This window comes from Astyanax mexicanus, chromosome 11 (genome assembly GCF_023375975.1).
Source record: "Astyanax mexicanus isolate ESR-SI-001 chromosome 11, AstMex3_surface, whole genome shotgun sequence".
NCBI lineage: Eukaryota > Metazoa > Chordata > Actinopteri > Characiformes > Acestrorhamphidae > Astyanax > Astyanax mexicanus.
This window is the reverse complement of record NC_064418.1, coordinates 43,690,711-43,715,637: the sequence shown is the minus strand read 5'-3', so window position 1 is coordinate 43,715,637 and position 24,927 is coordinate 43,690,711. Positions and strand designations below refer to the sequence as shown.

Below are 24,927 nucleotides of genomic sequence, written 5' to 3'. Positions count from 1 at the left end.
TTCTATATGAATGTTTTTTGTATTCATTCTTTTAACTGAGCAAATAAACAATTTGTGGTAGTTTCTTAGACAGGGATTAAGCCTAGTCTTGGACTACACATAATTGTAAATAGGGATTTCTTACTAAAAAGAAAATACAGTCTGCAAAAGTGAACCTTATTGCCCAGATAAGTAGATTTTTCACTCTTATTTGCACAGGTGTCTAAAACTTGTCCACAGTACTGTATGCTTCAAGCTTAGGACAGGACAATATAAAGGACAAAGTAAAATCCAGAGTAGCAGCAGCATTGCAGGACTGACCAATCAATGGATACTGAAGCAGGCTTTACACTGTTTTTTTTATATATATATATATATATAAACCTTTTGGCATTCTTAATAAAAAATAAACACAGTCTGATTCAGAATCACAAGAATAGCATCTGTAAATATATGTTTTCTTTAACGAGTCTCAACTAAAATCCTTCTCTTGCACCTGAAATGTAACAGAACCCAACATGGCACTGTAGAAAGCTGTCGTTTTCTTGGCACTTTGCATCATCATAAGGGCTGTCAGTACACTATCTTCCAGTGTGTAGGCTGTTCACATTCCTTCTCTAAATCTCCACAGAAGCGGTTATAGGTGGTTTTGGGGTCAAAACCCATGATCTCTCGTTCCTCGTGGATCCGGAAGGAAAAGGTTGAAACTGATGTCCCAATAAAAAACCTGAGAAAACAAAAACACAAGAAATTTGACAATGTGTACAACACACTTAAAATTAAAGTTATATTAAACTAGAAAGGTATATTTTGTCCATGTGATTGAAGAAATACATCTGAATCCCCACAGAACCATGTATATATTTTTTAAATAGAAGTGTTTATAATAGAGATGTTTAGGGAATGTGAAAACCATTAAATTAAAGTACTTTAACCTCAAGTTTAAGCTTCTTCTTTTATGAGTTTACTGCAATTGTTATTATTATTATTTTTTTTATTAATCTGTCAATAAAGTTCTGCACTGATATGACATGTCACGGGACAGAAACAGGTATCAGTTCCCATGATTTTTGCCATATCCCATGGAGTCACTAGTCTGTTTGCATGGACAATACTGTGTGTGGTAAATCTATTATTAAATATTTTCACACAACATTAAAAATTGCATTTCCTATCTCTCCGGCACCTACTATCAGGACTCACTCCATCTCCCATAATTCACATCATTTTGCCATAAATGCTGTCCAGTGCTCGGCCTCACTCACAAGATAAAACCTCAGAATTTAAATTTAAAATAAGTGTAGATGTTTCCAAGCCATCCCCCGAGGTAACACTTCACAGTCCTGCTATACCAGGACTCGTCAGTGTGTCAGTGTAGATTAGTGTAGTGTAGTGTTGACCAATAGGCAGTAACAGATTACCGTATTATTTGGACTATTTTTATATATAAGTCTTTTAATTTTCACAAAAATCGACAGTGCGCCTTATAATCCGATGTGCCATATGTATGAATTCTAATAGTCAGGTATTAAGGAGCAGTAAAGCCACTCTGCTCAGGTACAGCGTTTCAAAGGAGTTTCTAAGAAGTTTCTCCAGCACCAAGGCTGGAGCAGTATTGGCATTAGTTGCTAACCCTACATTAAGCTTACTGTAAATATCCAGAAACTCTTTATTCACCCAAATAAACAGGTTTCAGCAGAGAAATCTGTGTAGATTAACATCCAGCACTCGTTTGACTATGAAAGAAAGTGAGACCTGCTGAATTAGAAGGGAAACATGGCGACTACCTTGTTCACTGTTACTAGTGTCGCTTAATGTGCCTTATAGCCCTAATCTATTAAAATCTAATAAAATTAGTCTTTAATCTTTAATCTTCTAAATTAGTTTTTCTAGACAACATGTAAAAACATTTCCTTAACAACAGCACATTCTAACTGCCTAGCCTTTTTCGTATTATATTGTATTAATTTGTCATATTACATAAGCTATGTTCAATACAGTACATACTGTGTTTTAACAAGAATTAAACATGTTATGTAATGTCCCCCAATGTAGAATAAACAATCTTTAAAATAAAGGTGCTACAAAGTTTTTTTTGTTTGTTTGTTTTTTTTTAAGAGAAATTTTAGATCAATTTTCGGTTCAATAAAGCGCTTTGAAGTACTGAAATACACAAAAGAAACCCTGCGTAGCACCATTACAGAAAAGAGAGTGGGTTTGCCTTTTGTGTTACAAAGTAGACTATAGGTGAAGCTAAGGAGGAAAAAGATTAAGAGGGGCAGGTTTTTCTAGTTGTGCACGGAAAAAATCCTGGCCTGTCACTGTTACGTAATTTAGTAACCATGCATTGAAGCAACATTTAATTTTATAGTGACTTACAGTGACCATGACCATGAGCATGACTATGACCAACCGACCGTAATCTCAATTTAATAGAACGAGAAACAACATAAAACAACACTTAATTAATTACTTTTTTTTTTTTACATATGTTATATCGACAAAAGTTTTGGGACACCTGTTTATCCAGTGTTTATTCCTAAAACAAGGGTATTAACATAGATTTATGATAGGATGTTAGATGATCAGCCCCCACCTCATCCCCAAAATACTGGGTAGAGCTCCATCATTCCAGAGAACACAGTTTTTCTTTTTCACAGATCAGGTCTGGGGGGATTTATACCCCTCTAGCCCACTCTTGGCATTAGGTATGGTGCCAATAGTTTTTAACAGAAGAGAAATTCTAGAGAAATTTGACAAGCTGCGTGTGTGTGTTTTAGGAATATATATTTATTATAATTAGGTGTTTTCAAGTAAATTTCTTGTGTGTTTTTATCTTGGCATCAGAAAATACAGATGCTCCACTGACTGATAAAAACCCTGACAACAGTCAATCGTCAGCAGCCCAATCTTATCTCAGCCATGCAGGAGAGCCATGCACACTGTGCGCCCTCAGCACGTGTAAACCCCCGCTTATTACACACACACACACACACACACACACACACACACACACAAACACACAAACACACACACACACACACACACACACACACACACACACACACACACACACACATAAACACAGCAGAGCACAAATTCAGATTTGACATCAACAGTAAACAGAATAAAGTATGAAATAACATTCCCCTAAATGAGCTGCTGATGTATCTTCACAGTGTGAACAGGCAGGTCAGTATCCTCTGCTGAGACTCACAAAGTGCTGTGCTGTTAAAATATGAATGCGCCAAAGTCAGAGCGCAACTGGCTCTTAAAGGGAATGGTAACTGGCACACTGATTGGTTTATTTTACATTACGCCCAAAACACACTCATCATTAATTAAGAGAAATAGTGCATGCCTTTTGCGCATTTCAAGCTGCACAAGGTGTATTTTTGCGCCTTCACGATACCAAAGAAACACCAATACATCCTAAATCCAGCTGCACAATCCGCAATTGACTGGTGAGTTATAGATCACCAAAATAGGGTCCTATAATATGGTCCATACTTTATCAACATGCTGCCTCAGTCACCAACTGTTCTATGGAAGAGTTGTCTTCTTTTTACACAGTTTTGACATTCACTAGTGTTTTTATCTGGGATTTGTTCAATTTGTGAGGACAATGGCATCCATTATATTACGAGCAGAGCTGCGGTTTAATAAAAACACTTGATAAAACAAAAAAAAAATCTGAAATCTATTAGGACAATTCTCAATATCATATAAAATTGTTGTATATAAAACAGAACTAAGAAAATGTTTATAGTTGTTACTGTGATAACTGCAGTCAGCACTGCTTGATTTGTCTGTTTTTTTTAAGGTGATTAATTTGAAACCAATACAAAATGAATACAACATAAGAAATGTTTGATATATAACTTTATTGGTCATTAAATTTCATTGCCTTTTTGTTAGCTTATATTAGAATTACAGCTCTGGAAAAAAAAATAAAAGACCACTTAAAAATGAGTTTCTTTGATTTTACCAAATTAAAAACCTCTGGAATATAATCAAGAGGAAGATGGATGATCACAAACCATCAAACCAAACTGAACAGCTTACATTTTAGCACCAGGAGTAAAGCAGCATAAAGTTATCCAAAAGCAGTGTGTAAGACTGGTGGGGAGAAAGGAGTTCTTTTTGATAAGTGGTGTAGCGCAAATAAGGTGAATGATTTTGAGTCGCTCCGTGAACTTGTTCTTTTAGAAGAGTTCAAGAACTGTTTACCAGAACGTGTTGTAACTTATTTGAATGAACGCTCTGCTGTTAATGTGTCCCAAGCAGCTGTGCAGGCTGATGAGTTTGTACTCACGCACAGGCAAACCTTTAGGTCTCCTGTAGTTAAGATAGAGAGTACTTCAGGAAGTAGTGTAAAGAATTCTCATGGTGGTGGTTCCCCACCACGTTCCTTTAGTGCCCGTGAATGTTATTACTGTCACAAAGTTGGCCATATAGCTGGTGACTGTTTAGCGCTGAAAAGAAAGTTGGAGAGACCGAATAAGCCGCAAACTGGTGGTTCAGCTAAAAGTGTTGGTTTTGTGGATTGTGTATGTACTGACATGTCTGATTGCCCTATGCAATGTGTTGATTCTTCTTTTAAGCCTTTTATGTCCAGAGGAAATGTCAGTTTGGGGCATGGTGGTGCTGTAGCTTCAGTCAGTATATTAAGGGATACTGGGGCGGCACAGTCTCTTATCTTATCCAGTTGTTTACCTTTTTCAGCTCAGTCATTCTGTGGTGCATATGCTGTATGTAAGGGTGTAGGCTCAGGATACATTAAAGCTCCTCTACACACAGTTGATCTGTCCTCAGACCTTTTGTCTGGTGAGTTTAGACTGGCAGTATGTGATGCTTTACCTGTAGATGGTGTGGATCTGATTTTAGGCAATGATGTGGCTGGTGGGAAGGTATTTCCCATTTTAGAGGTTTTAGATACCCCTACTCTTGAATCACTTGTGGATGATGAGGTTTCTGTTGTGTTCCCTGCTTGTGTCGTCACTCGTGCTCAATCACGTAAGTTGCGTGATGTAGTGGATTTGTCTGATACGTTTTTAGTCCCTGGTCCAGAGAATGTGAGTTCTCTCGTGTCTGAGCACAAAGTTGTCTCTGGAGATGTAGCTCCAGTTAAGTTGGACGAGTCGGAATTGTCTGATTGTGGAATTAGTCGGGCACAACTTGTAAAAGCACAGAGGGCAGACCATACTTTACACAAGTATTACTCTTGGGTATCTGAGTTGTCTGAGGTGTCTGATAAACGGGTAACTTATTACTTGGATGGTGGCTTACTTATGAGATGTTGGAAAGCTGTAAGAAATCCTGAGCTGCACACAGCTTACCAAATAGTAATGCCTACTGCCTACAGAAAGCATGTGCTGCGTCTTGCACATGATAGTCCTTGGTCTGGTCACTTAGGTGTCACTAAGACATATAGCCGTGTTCTGAAGTGTTTTTTCTGGCCTTCTCTTAAGAAGGATGTTGCGGAGTACTGTCGCACTTGCCATACATGTCAGTGTGTAGGTAAACCTAATCAGAAGATTCCTCCAGCCCCGCTCTGTCCTGTGCCTGTTATGGGAGAACCATTTGAACGTGTTTTGGTTGATTGTGTCGGTCCGTTGCCAAAATCTAAATCAGGTAATCAGTTTCTCCTGACCATTATGTGTACCGCTACACGTTTTCCTGAAGCTATACCTCTCAGGAAGATAACTGCCCCAATTGTTATGCTCCTGCCCTTTTGTCTAGGGGTGAGGAGGAGTAACATTAATGCATGAGAGGAGAAATGCCAAAACTGTGATTAAAAACAGGGTTATTACACCAAATATTGATTTCTGAACTCTTAAAAATGTATGAATATGAACTTGTTTTCTTTGCATTATTTCATTATCTGAAAGCTCGGTATCTTTTTTGTTATTTTAGCCATTTCTCATTTTCTGCAAAAAAATGCTGTAAATAAGAATATTTTTATTTGGAATTTGGGAGAAATGTTGTCCGTAGTTTATAGAATAAAGCAACAATGTTCATTTTTCTTCTCTTTCATTTACCTATAAATAGCTGAAGTGGTCTCTTAATTTTTTTCCAGAGCTGTATATTAGAACTATTAACTATTAAAATTTTAAACATATTAGAAAACCATTTATATAAAGCCAATAAAATATATTGTATCACCACAGTGAGAGGGATTACTTTCACAAAGCACAGCTGAATCAATGCTTCTCATGTGTGGTAATTAAAAGTGTACGTGACGGTATTTACAGGTGTGGCTCCTGACTGTACCTGGCGTGGGCGCAGATCCACTGATCTATGATAGCGACTCCGCCATCTTTCAAAAGCTCCAGGTCCTCTGGGCTCGGCTCATATCGTATCATCTCAGGTAACATTTTTCTCAGCTTGGCAACCTCTGAAAACAATCATACACAAAAGAAAACTTAATATGTATAACATTACATCTCCAACAACTGTAGAAAACAATCCCTATTAATAACCACTGCTACCAGTTTCCTTTTAAATATAGAGGGCAGAACAACGTATCTAACAGTAATCCAAGTTAACACTACATACATTACATAATAAAGGTTTGCAGAACCTGTTGTATTAATAAACATATTTTTTTTGTTTTCAAGAGAGTAAAGGAAAGCCATATTGTACCATACACATTGTAAAAGATCATGATGCAGTAATACCATGAAAGAAAGCAGCCTATTATTTACTGTGAGGCATTAAGGGTGTTTTTTATACAATTGTACAAATGTTTACAGTTCATATGCACGCACTAAATATTCAGTTCTTAAGTATTTTGGTAGATATTCAGATACAGATATTACATTACGTTATTTTTAGGTTATGTTATTTACTCTTTTACAAACAATTATGTACAAAATTTGAGTGTTTGAAATTGATACACTATATACAACCCTAAAATAATATTTTAGAGTTTATTTACAGTACTAATCAGAACCACCTGATAACATTCTAACGCTACTGAAAACGTAATAAACTGAATTAAATAATTAAAAATGGCTCAATATAAGAATGTTATCAACAGGGACTGATAGCATGTTCCCATACACAAACAGTCAAATGCAAATATTTGTGCACACACGGTCTAATAATAACTTCTATGTTCTAAGTATAGAAGTGTGTTTTTTATGAAAAGCACAGTTCCTGTTTATTTGTATAATTTAGCATGTTGGAAAAAGGGAACAAAACTATTATGGATCTGCCCTCTCATATTGTACAAAACATTATCATTACAATTTTACATTTTTAAACACTAAAATATGTTACATTATTTATTTTGTGACATTCTTCTTTTTTCTATCATATAAGAATCTTGGTAAATAACCATTGTTTACAAAATAGGCAAAGGTTTACAAAATTATTTGTTTGTACTGTATGTTTGAACCCATTATTTATATGCTAAACAAACACAAAATATAGCTGTACATTCTTAAAATAAATTTTTAGGAATAATTTTTCATTGTTTTGTCAAGAATATTAGAATATTGCAAAAATCTGAACTATTGTGATACTATTTTAGGGTCAATTTGCCCTGTTAAATGTAAAATTCTTGAATGAAAAAGAGGAAATTATTAAAAGGTTATTACAATAATAACAATAAAATATTATTGTAAATAATAAATAATATTATATTAAGTGATATAATTAAGCTAAATATATTTTCTTATTACTTTTATATGGTAATGCCCACTGGGACTGTAGGAACTGGGGAACTGTAGCGAGGTGGTATTAGTTCTATGGCTGACAGTTTTGCACAGTAAGCTTTTGCACAGTACTGTATGTTTAATATATGTACTGTGCAAAAATATAAATATATGTACCATACAAAAATATAAATAAATAACATACTGTACAAATATATAAATATGCAATATATGCAATGTACAAACATATATTCTAATAACATATACATATATAAATACATATATTACATGTACTGTGCAAATCTATAAATATATAATATATGCACTATATAAATTTAACAATAATATATATATGTATTGTACAAATATATCAATGTATAATATATGCACTGCTTAAATTTAACATTATATTATTTATAACACACTGTACAAATATATCAACATATGATATATGCCACTGTATAAATAGAATATTGAATATGTACTCTAAAATCTATAAATATATAATATATGCACTGTATAAATCTATAAATATATAATATATGCACTGTATAAATTTAACAATAATATATATATATATATTTATATATATATATATATATATATATATATATATATATATATATATATATATATATATAGTACAAATATATTAATACATAATATATGCACTGTTCAAATATAATATATGAAATGTGCACTGCAATATGTATATAAAAACACACTGTACAAATATCAACATATGATATATGCCACTGTATAAATAGAATATTGTATATGTACTCTAAAATATATAAACATATAATATATGCACTGTATAAATTTAATATATATATATATATATATATATATATATATATATATATATTAACATACGATATATGTACTGTATAAATATATAAATAACAGGGCATGTTATGATCAGTACTGCCCCCTCCTGGACATTCGTACCTTCTTCATCAGCATCAGTGGCGATAAACACCTTGTCCAGCTTGTTCTTCTTCATTAAGCTGCGGATCTTCTTGACCGCTCCCTTCAGGCTGGGCACGTCGTCACGGTGACCCCAGATGAAGTCACTCCTCCGCAGGTGGACTCCCAGGTACGGCCCTCCTTTAGCACTGCCCAGCTTGGCCTGCCACAGAACAGTTCATTAATCATCAGGATTCCTTAGCAAAATGAAAAAAAATTAAAAATTAAAAAAAGACAAGCTGGGATGACTGTTCACATATATGTCACATGTTCAGGACACACATTCCTCTTAAAGTTGCCTAATGAGAGCAACATGTGACAGATCTAATCTAATGTTACAGAGATCTGTCATTAGTTGGAAAAACCTGTTATGTACTCAAATACCCAAAACTAACTTCTTTCACTTCTACACAGCCTGCAGGCCTGCGGCTCATCTAAAGCACGAGGAAAAACTGTACAGAAGATAGGTCAGATTTAGCTTTGTTCTTAAACATCATGATAATAACCCTGCTCTAGCTCCACTGTGCCTCATGTCAATTTACTGTTCATTTAGATTAATTTAGTCTCAGATTGGATTAGCTTTAAAAGTGGAGGGGGAGGTGATGAAATTATTATAAAATTCACTATCAGAAAAGATTCCACAACCTTTTACCTTCTGTAAAATGTATAACCTGACCAATAACCTGAGGACATATTATTAACCTAATGATCCCAAGAGCAAAAACACTTATATACTTGACTTTTAGTCCTAGAAAGATAATTCTAATACCCACAGAAACCTTCAACGGTCTACTAAAATATACAGATACGGCCCTCCTTTAGCACTGCCCAGCTTGGCCTGCCACAGAACAGTTCATTAATCATCAGGATTCCTTAGCAAAATGAAAAAAAAATTAAAAATTAAAAAAAGACAAGCTGGGATGACTGGTCACATATATGTCACATGTTCAGGACACACATTCCTCTTAAAGTTGCCTAATGAGAAGAACATGTGACAGATCTAATCTAATGTTACAGAGATCTGTCATTAGTTGGAAAAACCTGTTATGTACTCAAATACCCAAAACTAACTTCTTTCACTTCTACACAGCCTGCAGGCCTGCGGCTCATCTAAAGCACGAGGAAAAACTGTACAGAAGATAGGTCAGATTTAGCTTTGTTCTTAAACATCATGATAATAACCCTGCTCTAGCTCCACTGTGCCTCATGTCAATTTACTGTTCATTTACATCAATTTAGTCTCAGATTGGATTAGCTTTAAAAGTGGAGGGGGAGGTGATGAAATTATTATAAAATTCACTATCAGAAAAGATTCCACAACCTTTTACCTTCTGTAAAATGTATAACCTGACCAATAACCTGAGGACATATTATTAACCTAATGATCCCCAGAGCAAAAACACTTATATACTTGACTTTTAGTCCTAGAAAGATAATTAACACACCCACAGAAACCTTCAACGGTCTACTAAAATATACAGAGCTGAGAAAAAGTATTTGCCCCTTGCAGATTTCTTCCTGATTTGTATTTTTATCATACTTACATTTTTTCAGATTATCAAACTAACTTTAATATCAAACAAATATAACCTGAGTAAATATAAAAAGCACTTTTTAGATGATGATTTAATTTACTAAGGGGGAAATAAATATCCAAACAAATCTAACCCTTTGTGAAAAACACACAAATGTCCCACATAAATTAACTGTGATAAATCACACTTTTTGGAAACCTGAGTTTAATAATAATTTCACTATTAACTACAACCAGACTTGATTACTGCCAGACCTGTAGAATAAAAAAAATGCTTAAATAGAACCTGTCAGACAACATAAAGCAGATAAAAGATCTCAAAAGGCAACACATTGTGCCCTAAACTGAAGAAATTCAAAAACAGATGAGAAAACATTCACGTAATTGGCATCCATCAGTCTAGAAAAGGATACAAAGTCATTTCTAAAGCTTTGGGACTCCAGCGAACCACACTGAGAGCTATTATTCACAAATGGAGAAAACATGGAACACTGCTGGTGAACCTTCCCAGGAGTGGCTGGCCAGCTGACGAAAAAGGGCATGGACAACTCATCCTGGAGGTCACAAAAGAACCAACCAGCCTCTAGCTTCCTTTCTTCTTAACTTGAGGCTCCATCACTCTGGAACAGGGTAAAGCTGGACCATTTGACCTTCTTCCATCGCTCCAGAGTCGAATTGAAGCTGTGTTTTCCAGGTTGCCACAGCAACGGCTGCCCACCGCTTCGGGCACGTGTGCTCACTGTGTCACTGTGTAATGGTTAAAATCAGGTGCTATAGCCCACCTGGGCTTCCAGCACAAGCATGCTCACTATGGTTGTCTTGCCTTGTCTTTTTTGATATTCTAAAATAATGAATGATGTTTGAAATTCACCTTCATACGTGTCCAGTCCTCGCTGTATGGCGTATGGTCCTGCTCATCAGTAGAGTTGAGGTACTTGGCTCTGAACTGGTCTCCAATCATGCGAAGGTGCTTGGCAAATACCATACTGCGCCGTGTCTGTAAGACATGATACAGAGTTTATCTTCTCTCTTACCCATTACATCATCATTTTTTCAAATGATCAAACTGTACACACTCAAATTGTATACACTCTGATCAGAGGATTGTGGATTTAATACTTATGAAACTTACATCCCAGTAGTCTTTCCCAGCATAATGATCATGGAGGACAGTCTCGGCTCTGTCCAACAACACAGAGCTGTGGGGAACAAGAGCGCACACACTTTTATTACATAGCATTTTTAAAGTGACATTTGGGAAGACAAATCTGGGAAGTACCTCTTCCTGATAACACAACCTGTGGATGTGGGGATGAGAGGAACGTTTTAGGAAGCATATAGGAATTTCTGTGCATGCATTTTGTGTGTTTATCACTAGTTAACAAAAGCTATAAGAAGCCAAATAGGTCAATTAACTGTTAGAAAAGTTAGAAAACACATAAAAAAACACCCCCAAAACTCCAATTTGAAGCAGATGCACAGTAGATTTTACATTATCAAAACTGTATCACTTTTAATCACTCACACATGTAGACCTTACATGTATCAAGATTTAGCATTTATAACTGCCATAAAATGCTTTTTAATTTCTGAATAATGTGCAAAATTTGTATATGTGTGTAGTCAAGAGTGCGCCCAATTTGTTTGCACATGCAACCTAAGCAAGGAAGTAAATATATTACTACAAGGTGTGTTCCAGACCAGCGTGTATACTAGTGTTTTTTTTTTTATTATTGAATATCATTGAAAAGTTACTTTATTTTAGTAATTCTGTTCAATGTGTGAAACAAACAAATCAGTGTCTCAGAAAATATCTAGAATATTATATAAGACCAACTGGTACTTTGTAGTTTGGGAAGCTATGTCCTGCTGGAAAATTAAATCTGCATCCCTATAAAAGTTGTCAGCAGAGGGAAGCATGAAGTGCTGTAAGGTTTTCCGGGAAAACACTGAACTTATTTTGGACTTGATAATAAAACACAGTGGATCAACATCAGCAGATGACATGTCTCTCCAAACCATCAATAAATTTTACATTTCATTTGTAAATCAAGGGAGAGGCAGAAAGGCAGAGTCTGGAGGAAGAGTGGAGAGAAACACAGTCCAAACTGCTTAAGGTCTTGTGTGAAGTTTCCACCAATCAGTGATGTAGACTCACATGGCTGTGATGTTTTCCTGTAGAAAAGGAGCGAGTATGGAAGCATGGCCCTGAGCAGATATACAGCTCACATTCAGTGCACGGGTCTCCTCATAACCCCAGAACCAGCCTCTAGTGGAAATAAACAGAAAATAAACAGAATGCAGACTTTATTTGAGATGTTTTGTGTCTACACTAAACATTTACTGATATACTTTATCAGGGGTGTCCAAACTACGGCCCACGGGCCATTTGCGGCCCGTTTCCTTTTTTGGAGTGGCTCGCGAGGTATTTTAGAAATAGAATGAAAGTTGGCCCGCTGTTAAGCAGGTTTTTATAATGTGAGATTCAAAGTTTGAACGCTAGGTGTCAGAAACGGGCCAAAGAGTCTAAAAGTGGAGAGGGTGCGCATTTCTAGTGCAGAAAAACGGGCCAAAGAGTCTAAAAGCGCAGAGGGTGTGCATTTCTAGCGCAGAAAAACAGGCCAAAGAGTTTAAAAGTTACTGTAATTAAGGAGTTTAATATTAAGAGACATCATGAAATTAAACATCAATTTGAAAAATCTTAGTTTACACAACACTGTCAAAGATAGAAGGTCAAGTAAAATGGTGTGTAAATAAAATAATCAGAATAAAGTATTATTTAAAGTGGTATATTTTATTATTTGTTTTATTACGGAGTATGGCCTGTGACTTCAAATATATTTTTCTTTCTGGCCCCCAACAAAAAAAGTTTGGACACCCCTGTACTATATAATATATGACATAATTATAATTTAGACCTTATTAAATTCATTATATTATCTGCTTACAAAAGGACTGTCCTTCCATTACCTGTAGTAGCCTTGTTTGTCTTTTGTGTACATGAGGCGCTCAATACAGGGTCGCTCGTCCACTTTTTCCTCCCATTTCCCCTCAGTCCAGCCTTCAGCATAGTTCTGCAGTACCAGCACCTGATCAATGAACGGCCCACCAGACTCTACGCACACGCAAACAGAACACACCCACGCATTAGAGGCATTCAGATACATACAGCCTATACTGTACAACAATTAGACAAATGCATACAAATATACTGTAAAAGAGCCAGACAAGCAAACAGGCTAGCTCCTCAAACAAAGACACAATAGTGCAGCCTCACATCAGCAAACACAATAGCCACAATAACCACAATGATGACGATGATGAGATTAAACACAATAACATTAATACGTTTATTTTTTTTTTTCTTCTCGTTTGGGCACCAACAAAGGAGCCTGATATTGTAGTAAGTGCATTAAGCTGCTGTGCAAACAACCACACACCCTTTATTTACTCTTTTTTTTTTTTTTTTTAGTTTAAACAGCCATAACATACAAGTACATTAGGTTTTTTTATTAGTGGAGAAAAGGGCAGAAAACATAGGCCACACTAATATGGACAAAAGTACCAGAACATCTGCTTTTTCATTGTTTTGGCAAATATAATGGGTATTAAAAAAGTTTATGGATTTCCACTCGATTTTTGGGTCAGTGTTGTAAAATTTAGTTGCATTCAGTAAAAAGAGCGTTAGTGAGGTCAGGACGTTAGATGATCATCACCTCACCTCATCCCAGCAATGGGTGTAACTTAAAGTAGCTAAATGCACTCATTAGAAAGGGTGTTCCCAACTATCTCTTAGAATATAGTGTATTTTTGTTTGATTTCCTTATTCAGGTACACTATCTTACATAAATGCAGAAATGTCTCCTCAAAAATTAATAGCTTTTAGAGCTATTTTTAACATTTTGGTTGATTATGATTGTGTTTATAAAAAAACCTACCAGCTATGAATTCTTCATATTCTATAACCGGCACATTGGCCTGCAGGCTATTCAGACTAAAGAATTCAGCCCAGGGAATCCGCAGCTGGTGGACGTCAGAGCTTTTCCAGTGGTACAGGCGACCCCATGGTGGCAGCACCAGCACCCAGTCCCCCTGCTTTCTCAGGGTCTTCACCAGAGATGCCATGCGGATGTACACATCCCGCCGCAGATTAAAACCCTCTGGAGGGTTCACGTCATAAAGGAGGTAGCTGCAGATTTAAAAACAGGACAGGTAAGGCATTCATACACAACCATTTACTATTACAATGCAACATAATCTTTAAAGCGGCAGTATGTAGTATTTTGTTTTCTAAACTGAAAGCAGAAGCATTTCTGAGTGGAGAAGGGCTAAAGTATTGTGTTTAGTGGTACCAGTGTGCTAAAACAACCATCCCTCCTAAGCCTAATATATTCATTCTAAAAACTCTCTCTCTATGGCTCTGGTACTGACTGCAGCCTGGGGGAAGGCGGGGTTGGACGTCCAATAAAAAGTCCGAAAAAAATACAAATGCTAAAGCCCTGTTCTTTGTTTACTTCCGTTTAGAGGCGGAACTAAGACATGACGCGGACCAGGTGGGCGGGACTGGACGCGCTGGACGTCCAACTCCGCCTTACCGCAGGCTGCAGTTAGTACCCTCTCGTTCAGGCAGGCAAGACAGATTGCCTAAAAATAACGCAGCTGCAGTTCATATACCTAATTAATCACATCCACTAAAACAGCAAACAAACAGCTATTGTACTATCCGCCTAACATTATGCGACTAATGATACTGGCCCTTGCTTTGGTGTTGTTGGCTGAACGTGGCCCTTAGGAAAATGTAATTGGGGACCCCTGGTGTACACTCTTTCGCTCTCAAATAAACAACAAGTCTAACTCGCCCCCTAGTGGCCTATAATTCTGAACGTATTATTTATCGCTCTTACAATATTATATATAAATAAATATAATATGATTTCATCTAAAATGTACAAAATATGCTTTACGACATGGAATACTATTTCACACTGCAATTTATTTACATTAACCTGCATTGCAAACGCTTTTACCCTAAACTAAAAAAAATCACTAAGTATCGGAATTTAAAATATTTTAAACTAATATAAAGTTTTTATTTACACTGACAAAACTGACAACTTTGTATAACTCCCTTACATCCTATAAAGACATTTCCTCGCTCTCTCTGCCTGAACTTAACTGGAATCGGATTCATCCGCTGTGAAAGAAAACGCATCACACCCGCCTTTTAAAATGATTCTATAATAAATATCATCTTTAATAAATTAACAGAGCAGTATAAAAACAACCTCTAGTGGCGTAAATAATCACACGCTGTTAAAGATACCGGCAGTGGTGTACATAATCATGAGGATTGGTGGATTTAAAACATGTACAAATGCGATCAGACCACTTTAGAAGTTGGACTCTTAAGCCACAATAGGGCTTCAGGCTAACCTTTTTATAAACTTCTGACAACAATCCTGAAGCTTTCCTGGCAGTCTCCCAAACACATGTTTTAACCATTACTGTTGTCAACTGGCTTTATGCTACTCTGCCTCTCTTGGTGAAAGGCATTACTTTATCTGTAAACAGACCCTGCACTTAGCATTAGAAAAGCCCCCCAAGAAAGTCCCCAAACATCCCACTGCAGTTCTGTATAAATAAAGCTCAATAAGTAATGCAGCATTCTTGCCATAGAACACATGAGCCTTTGGATGGCCACTTGGTAATAGAAGTCCCATGTGCATTACAATATGCCGGGAGTGCAGTCATATCAAGCAGACATCACCGCCAATTTCAGGTAAACTGACGCATACATCTCGGATCCAAGTCTTATATGCACACAAATCTTCTGGTTGCCAGGCATGGGATAGAGATATATAAAACCCCAAGCATTGAGCTGTGAAATGATGGTTCTCTATCCAATACTCTTGAGATAAGTTGGGCTAGTAATTATCCAACTTTGTCACTGAAGGCAATCAAATACTCAGGCTCTGCATCTGATTATTTTTATTCTGAAGGAGATTCAGGTTTTGAGAAAATGCATATAGATCTTTATTTTCTCTCATTTTTTCTCTGGTTTTAAATCTTCTCTAAAACGCCACCTTAAACTCAGAAAGAGTTACTATTGATCTGGTCATCTAGGTGAAGACACGCTGGGAGCAGGAGGTTCTGTAGATCCAGGAGTGGGATCTATCCGCTCTTCTCCAGCTGTATGTGATAGATGGAGAGTGTTTGAAACCTACCGAATATCCCGAGCTGCCGCCGCTACCGGAGCCCCGGTGGGATTCCCGGCGCGGAACGCGTCCTGCTCGGAGCTCAGAGTGCAGGAAAACAGAGCGCTATAAAAACAAAGCAGAACTATCCCATAATAATAATAACACAAACCACAGAGCCCAGACCCCCTCACATCCGCCATGACTCTCAGGACACGCATTTCCGGACACAGCAGCAGCGCGTCTGGAGTTGCCAGGCAACCTGACAACGTGATGACGTTGCCCAGATTTCCCGTTTCTTACGTTAAAGTAAAAAAATATTTTTTTTTTAAATAAAGTTTTTAGTTTTTTTCTGATAGGTTACTGCAAAATTCTGTACACTGGATTTTGTACAATTTCCGATTATTGACTGGACCTGAAGAGGAAGGGGAAAATGTTACAAAACTTGACCCGTAGTGTATTTTAGAAAGCATATGTTTAGGAATTAATTATCTGAGCTGTGCTTGAACAAAAAAAATCATACTTATTTTCAATTTCATTGGCAGTTATTTATTTATTTTTCAGTTTTTTGTTTTTTATCTTCTTGTGGTTAAATTGTGGTATATCTTGTCATTTTTATTTTTATTTTTGCAATGTTTTAATTATATTTAGTTACGGGTATAGGTTGTCATAAATTTATTTGTAAAAATAAATATATATATTTAAGTGATTTCCCAGCTGTACAGCCCCAGGACTGCAGGAGGCGGTGTAGTAAAGTCTGAGCGCTGGAGCTGGGCTGCTGTCTGTGGTGGCTCCGCCTCTCTGAGCACTCTGACCGGGCTCAGGGAGAGTTCAGACCCCGGCGTGCAGAAGCGCAGCAGCGGCTGAGTGGGAGATATCAGTACTTTCAGCTGAGCGATGGCTTTGGGGGTCTTAAAGACTGCATTGAGGTAAGGTACCTACATATAGCGGCCTGTTTTACTGTTCTGAGAGCCGTGCAGAGAGCATGCACGCTGTAATATCTCACCTTAACCTTAACTAGAGAGACAGACAGGTAAAGAAGCAAACAGGTAAACGAACTAGATAACCTATAGTAGCTGCCTTGACCACCAGAAAGATCTTTAACTAAATGAATGTGTTTAACACACATATTGTATTATCTCCATGTAGCAACAGTTATATGAATAGAATATGACACCCAGGAGAAGCAGCGCATGAACCTAAGGTCATCATGCCCAGTGCCAGGCACCAGGTAAAGGGGTATAGCTAAAGCCTCCAGCATGGGGCTGTGGACCAGTGGAGATCCAGAGCGTATCATCCAGCATCAGTACCTGACTAATAAAAACTTTTAAACGGACACTAAACCCCCTGATTCTTGTTGACTCCTCATTCCTCAGCTCAAATTTGAAAAAAAGCTAAAAAAAAATAATAATAATTTTTAAATGGGAGGGGTAGTTTGGGAGGGGCAATGGGTGATGTATGGGTTTAGAGGCGGTGCAGGAGGAAGAGCTGATTGGTTGAGCTGTAGCAGCAGCAGCTTAATCATTGCAAGCATAATAAACAGACAAGCCAATTGGATTGGCAACATTACTATTTGAAAAATGCTAGAGCATCAATACCTTATTATAAATTATTATTATAAAGAGATTTTATACATAAATACAAACATGTAGATATAGACTGGATTGATGACTCCAATAAAAATATCTATGGGTTAATATGTGATTAACTGTATGGCTCTAAAGAATAATTTAGAGACTATGTAGGAGATGCAAACGATTAAAAGTCTTTTATGTAAAAAAAAAAAAAAACTTACGATACAGTTAGAGATATATCATGGCTAATGGCAGTAAGAAGGCTACCTGTAAGAGCTGTAGTAAGATGGAGCTGTTTTGTTAAAACCACTTTATGCCCCATGCCTAACTCCCAAGAGGAAGAGTGAGAGTAAAAGGGGGCTGATTACTTTTGCACGTCACACTTTTTCAGATTTTATTTGATTCAAATTTAAGAAACCATGTATCATTCTCCTTCCATTTCACACTTACACAGTAATTTGTGTTTGTCTACCACTTAATATCTCAATTAAATTTACATTTAAGTTTGTGGTTGTAAGGTGACAAAATGTGGAAAAGTTCAAGGGGTATGGATACTTTTGCAAGATTTGTGCAATCCTGAACTTTGAGATCATGAAGGGATGCACATGGTCAGCAACAGTACTCAGACACGCTGTGGCACTCGGATGATGATGATTGATTTAACCAAGACAACATTCACCACACTGCTGCACCACCTCTACCAGTCTGGGCTGTTCCCACAAGGCAAGATGGTTTCGTAGATTTAAGCAAATTTGAGCTGATCCCATCATCTGTATGCATCAGCAGAAATCAAGATACATCAGACCAGGCTACTTTGTTCTTCCAGTCTTCAGCTGTCCAGTTTTGGTGAGCCAGTGCCCACTGCAGCCTCAGCTTTCTGTTCTTGACTGATTAAAGTGGATTATGATGGCCAAATTCACCTTAAAATTGGACATGCTGTGATTCTGAGATGTTTTTTCTGCTCACCAGAAATGTATCTTTTCTGTCAACTCTAACCAGTCTGGATATTAATCATTAATCAAATTAATTCTTAATTGCATATTTATGGAAACCTGCTTAAAACATTTGCAAATAAAATATGATTAGATCAGCGGTCATAAAAACACACAAACCAGCATATCTGACACCAACAATTATGCTATGCTCCAAATCACTGATATTGCATTTTTCTCCCTTATTCTGAAGGTTGATATGAATCTGCTGACCTAATTTGCATAATTTCATACTTTGCACATCACCTGCACTGTTGCCAAGTGATTGGCTGATTAGATAATCGCATGGATAAATTGCATGTAGTAAAGTGCAGGTCAAAATCATCATATAAACCTTTCAGATAAATTAATATGCTTTCATTCTTTCCCTTTCAGCCTGAGATCCGTCTACAGACTGCATAAGATACAAGCACACCTGGTAAGCCCATAAAACACAACATAATACAGTCTTAATACAATAGTATCCTAGAGTTTCTAGTTAAATCAAATGCTTTTTAGATTAAAGAGCTGAAGAAGTGTGTTCATTTTTGTCTGTTTGTCCAGATGTCCAGCAACGCAAGTCCTGAGGTTTTGTTTGAAAGAGTGGGGAATGCAGGCGTGATCATACTGAACCGACCCAAAGCTCTCAATGCGCTGACCCTCAATATGATCCGACATATTTACCCTCAGCTTAAGGTGAGTGGACTATTTTCACTTTAACAGCTTTAATTTCTAATAATTGGTAAAAATGCAGTAAGATAGGTTGATGATATGAGTATAGAAATATAACTGTCATCATTGCAAAGATCTACCATATATTTAACATTTCACTTCATTGTAGTATACAGTACTGTTGAATGCAAAAGACTGTATTTTTCACGTTTATAAAGAAATGATCACTTCCTCTATTTTGAATAAACTTCTGTATATTAAATGCATAATTTCTCACATTTTAAATATTTTGAAAATATTTTATTTTATCTTTTCATGGGGCAACAGGATATATAGGTGCATTTAAAATGTAAATATCATTGAATTTTATAAACTTTATTTCAGTAATTCAGTTAAAAAAAAGTGAAACTTATATATTATATAGATGTATTAAACACAGAGAGATCTATTTTAAGCATTTATTTCTTTTATTGTTGATGATTATGGCTCACAGCCAATGAAAACCCAAAAATTAGATTTCATTTTTTCAGCAGGACTTGGTACAATGCCTACACTGCCAAAAGTACCAATAGGTCTTATATAATAATAAAAAATTTTGAGACACTGATTTTTGGGTTTTCTTATAATATAATATGTAATTATATAATATAATTTCACATTTTGAACTGAATTACTGAAATAGTCTTAGTTTTCAATGATATTCCCTCTGCTGACATCTTTTAAAACAATATATAGTGGATCACCCATTGTTTTTTGATTTGGTTTGTATTTGTGGTCTTTTTTTGTGTGTAGAAATGGGAGAGTGATTCAGAGACTAGTATTGTAATCATCAAGGGTGCTGGAGATAAAGCTTTCTGTGCTGGAGGAGACATTAGAGGTAAGTGTGACTCAAGAAAGGAAATTTATCTTAAACTAGTATAAAAATAGACACAGAATTCCTGTTATATTCCTTGAGTAAATTAAAATAAATACAAATATATTAAATATGTTCAGTCTATGAGTTCGTTCTTGTCATTAACACTGTGTTCTAATGTTTTCCAGCTCTCTCAGATGCTGGGAAAGTAGGAGATCCTTTAGTAAAAGAGCTTTTCCGTGAGGAATACATTCTGAACAACGCTACAGGTAGAAACAAACACTGACCTGCAGTTCCACATGTTCTGCTGATATATGAACTTATCATAATAGATTGTTTAAACCTGTTTCTAATTTTAGGTACCTGTAAGAAGCCATATATAGCCCTCATCGATGGAATTACGATGGGAGGGGTAAGTTTCTAAATTGGCTGCACATTAAATCTGATTGCTTACAGGGTAAATACCTGATTAATTAGAAATCTGCCACACATTCTGCTTAGAGAGAGTCGTAAGTGCAGTTTCGACTTTAGTGTTTACTCCATGTCCTCTTTGTATTGTTGTTTTTCATTGTTATCATCCATGCTATTTAAACAGACATTGTTTCTAGTGTCATTACAGTATAATATATATATATATATATATATATATATATATATATATATATATATATATATATATATATATATTTATTTTTTTTTACTAGTTTTAGCCCCCACCCCAAAAAAGTTAATTAATTAATTAGAATAGCTTAGCTAAATATTAAAAGCAACAATTGAATGTTTGTATTGGGCCTGTTTTCAATAAGTATAAATATGAATGCGTTTAACGCATATTATTCAACAATTTGGCAGCACGGTGGCTTAGTGGTTGGAGCGTTGTCCTCTCAGAGCTAAGGTCCTGGGTTCAAGTCCCTGTCTGGGTAGAGTTTCCATGTTCTGCTTGTGTCTGTGTGGGTTTCCTCCGGGAAATTTGGTTTCTTTCCATAGTTCAGAAAGATGGTAAATAGGATATTTTAAATTGCCCAGAAAATTGGATACCCTAAAAATTGCCCTGGTGTGTAAATGTGTGTGTGACTGTGTGCCCAGTTATGGATTGGCAATCTGTGCTGGGTCAACTCCTCAATCCCCCAGGTGGACGATAGTTTCCGGTTGAGAGTATGCTGTGCGTGATTGGCTGCTGCTTCTCATTGGTGTGTGTTAAGTGGGTGTAGAATGTAATTGTAAGTGTCTTTGAGTGGCAGATATATACTATATAATAAGTGTAATTGTACTTAAGTAAATAAGTAAACATTTTGACAGCAACCCTCTCCCATAATTAACTAATTTTACAGAGACTGGTGATGTATTAGTAGTATTTAACAATTTACTTGACATTGGTTACTATTGATGAGATCAGAAGGTAGATTACTTTTGATTTATGGTGAGATAGGGATCACACACACACACACACACCTACCTACTTGCACTTTTCTTTCCCTTAGTTGTTGAATGTGGAATATGGAGCTACACAAGTGTTTATTCTCTTCATTAAAATTCTATTATTTTTGTCTCCCTTACTAAAATGCAAAGAATTACCAATATTAATGTGATAAATACAGTCAATTTTTAAAAGTAATTTTAAACAACTTCTATAAATATTATTTAATTTTCCTATTCTAACACAAATACATTTTTTTCCATTTAAGTATGCAATATTGAAAGCTTAACTTTATTTTTAATATTTTTTTATTATTAATTAACATTAATTGGTTAAAGCTATTTTATTTGCTCAGTAACCACCTTATTTATATAGTTCTACAGTTAGGCACTAGATTAAGAAGGAACAGTCTGTATTATCCTTCTGACCACTTCTATAAAAAAAACTAGTGAATGCTACTAAAAGCTTAATAGCACCTACATATGCTTTTTGAGTAGCGCTCTGATTCTTGTTTATATACATGATAAATTATTCTGTAATGATTTATTTTCATCTAAAAAATCTAACCACCAGATGGCAGTCAGAGCATGTGTGAGACAGGCTTGCAGGCTGGATTCGGCTGATTTTGCTGCAGTTTGGCTCTTCTAATCCTTTAGGAAAAAAAGAAAAATCTCAGGGAAACTAAAAGGGATTGCTCAGACAGCTTATAGTTGTGGCTTGCTTTGTGATATTATTATACAGATCTAACTTAAATAGGGATGTTGCTGTCCAGTTAGAGTAAAGTAGGTGTTTAATTTTGTTAAATTATGTGAATAATAGTGTATTTATTTTAGTTATTTTTATGTAAAACCCTTGTATTTTGGCTTTTTTCATTTTTTTGACACAATTTGATTCTGTCATGATAAAAAAAATGTCATGATAAATGGACTAGGTGAAATATTTTTTATTAAAAATATCCCTTTTTTTAAATATATTAAATGTATTACTACATTGACTTTGACTGTAACATTGGAAGCTAAAATATTTTTTCTCTTCACCTCTAAATTTGACGTACTGATGATTTATGTATAGTACAGTGTATTTGGTCTGAAAGACTGTAAACATTGTAAACCTCATAGCAGCCTGTCATTTACATTGTCCAGATTTTGTACTGGGATTTTTTTACACATATAATAATCCCTTGTCATTTTTAATCTAATACTTCTACAACATGCTTCATGCACCTCAGACTACCACCTGTTTAATTCTCTTTAGGGCTGTCCTTATGAATCAGACTGGTGGTGTTAGCTCTCTGGCTGCTGTGCTGTAGCTGTTATGTAATATTAAGTCTGTGTTGTAGTTGATGTTGTTTAGATTACTCTATACTGTGACGTGTGTTTTGTGATGTGCTGTGACTCATAAACCCTCTCTAATCCCTCAGATTTTAGACCTGCACTGTGCAGATAATCCAGTAGGTGGCAGCAGTGAGCTTTCTTTAATAAAAACACCTAGGTTTGTTATGAATTGGATCCTCGGAGGGCCCTGATTGGCCAGAATGCTGGGTGACGTCAGGACGTGTTGCTGCCTGTTTTTCTTTTTTTTTTTCCTGTTTCTTTACTTTTTTCCTCTCTGTCTTCTCCAGGATTTGTTTGAAATTTGTACTGAAACATGACTTTGCCTTTAGCTCCCCCATGACACACAGTGTGTGTGTGTGTGTGTGTGGGTGTGTGTGTGTGTGGGTGTGGGTGTGTTATTTCTGCTGTAGACTGAAAACATTTGGGTTTAATAATAAAAATAATGAATATTAGACAAATAATGAATATTAGACAAAAGATCATCATTTACACGTTTTTTTTTTCAGGTATTTACATCTGGATTTGATACACAGTTCAGAAGATAGCACCCATTGTCTGAACCCACCCATTTTTCTTGTGAACAAAAGTATTAGAACAGGCCTGAATTATCTCCAGTAAAGGGGGAAAAATGTAAGAATGCTCTTTTTATGTCTGTAATGCTCAGAAAACAAATCCAATATTTTTTTTTTCCATTGCATTAGAAATCTATGTGAAATATTTTATATTTCATATTGACCGTTTTTTATTTTACAGCCCATCCCTAAACAGTAAAAAAAACATTATTAATCACATTTAATTAGTAAAAAATAGCAATCACTTTGTCTCAATGGCTCTAGTACTACTGTTTTCCAGTGCAGTGGGCGGGGCAAAGAAAATGATCTGTGCACTTTAGAGATAGATAGATACTTTATTGATCCCCGAGGGGAAATTCTTTAAGCTATAAACGTAATATTAAAAGTTTGTTTAGAAAGTATTTTATAATCTTACACCATATAAAAATTAGATAGATAGATAGATAGACAGACAGACACTTTGGTGATCCCAGAGGGGAAGTCTGGACATCCAGTAGCAGGTATCCATAGTACACAGATGTAACAAATAAAGTATAATATAGAATGATACAGATAAAAATACAATAAAATAAACCGTATAAAAGTAGAGTTTAATTAACATCATTCTGAACAGATTTCGCTCACTCAAACACCCAAAAAATGTTTTTAAAAAGCTCAGATTTAACGCTCTACTTATACTAACAAAAAAATTCTGGTTTAAATCGGCCTTGGGCTCATAATGACAGTTTTTATGGGGCGGGGTGTGGTTGAGCTCTATTCTTTTTGGGCCCAATCTAAACACTACCCACTGACATCTTAAAACTTTTGCATTCTTCTATTTTGTGATGCTTTTTGAGACTTTAGCTGCAGCTTCTTTCAATTAGTGTTTGTTTTTGGAGGGGGGGTTACTCCCTTCAGTCTCCTCTTTAGCAGGTGAGATGCATGTTGTTTAGGATTTAAGTGCAGATAGTGACTCAGCTGTAATGATTTTGGCTTTGTGTGTTAATGTTAAAAAACAGAAATTAAGGGCTTGGCCTCACTGTTCCAATACTTTTGGAGAGGACTGTGTGTGCATGTGCCATGGGCCAAATTTGTTTTCTGTTTGCCATGCTTTTAAAACAGTACATTAATATTCCAGGAGCTAGGCTGAACGTGCCGTCCTGTCTCTGGCTAAGCGAGCCGCGCAGTTAGAGCCGCACTGTAGTCGTGATGGATGGT

The 24,927-nt window shown here is 36.0% G+C and overlaps 2 protein-coding genes across 3 annotated transcripts in view; one reads left to right on the top strand and one right to left on the bottom strand.

Annotated features, from left to right (window-relative positions):
• Positions 1 to 346: 346 nt before the first annotated feature.
• Positions 347 to 16,578, bottom strand: pofut2 (protein O-fucosyltransferase 2). The gene is made up of 9 exons (XM_007253248.4): positions 16,368 to 16,578; positions 14,082 to 14,332; positions 13,114 to 13,258; positions 12,302 to 12,412; positions 11,276 to 11,342; positions 11,015 to 11,140; positions 8,592 to 8,772; positions 6,253 to 6,376; positions 347 to 706 (listed from the first exon to the last, which is right to left on the bottom strand). Exons 1-9 carry the CDS (start codon positions 16,556 to 16,558, stop codon positions 553 to 555), a joined length of 1,350 nt encoding a protein of 449 aa, XP_007253310.3. The 5' UTR covers positions 16,559 to 16,578; the 3' UTR covers positions 347 to 552.
• Positions 16,579 to 17,128: 550 nt separating this feature from the next.
• Positions 17,129 to 24,927, top strand: part of hibch (3-hydroxyisobutyryl-CoA hydrolase) — a 62,310-nt gene continuing 54,511 nt past the window's right edge. The window contains exons 1-7 of one of the 2 annotated variants that reach the window (XM_022680078.2): positions 17,129 to 17,266; positions 18,698 to 18,757; positions 19,279 to 19,321; positions 19,447 to 19,578; positions 20,347 to 20,431; positions 20,596 to 20,676; positions 20,767 to 20,819. In XM_022680078.2, the coding sequence (XP_022535799.2) occupies positions 17,235 to 17,266; positions 18,698 to 18,757; positions 19,279 to 19,321; positions 19,447 to 19,578; positions 20,347 to 20,431; positions 20,596 to 20,676; positions 20,767 to 20,819 (486 nt within the window). In that variant the 5' untranslated portion in view covers positions 17,129 to 17,234. The remainder of the gene's footprint in view (positions 17,267 to 18,697; positions 18,758 to 19,278; positions 19,322 to 19,446; positions 19,579 to 20,346; positions 20,432 to 20,595; positions 20,677 to 20,766; positions 20,820 to 24,927) is intronic. The other variant, XM_022680077.2, reaches the window with a different exon arrangement.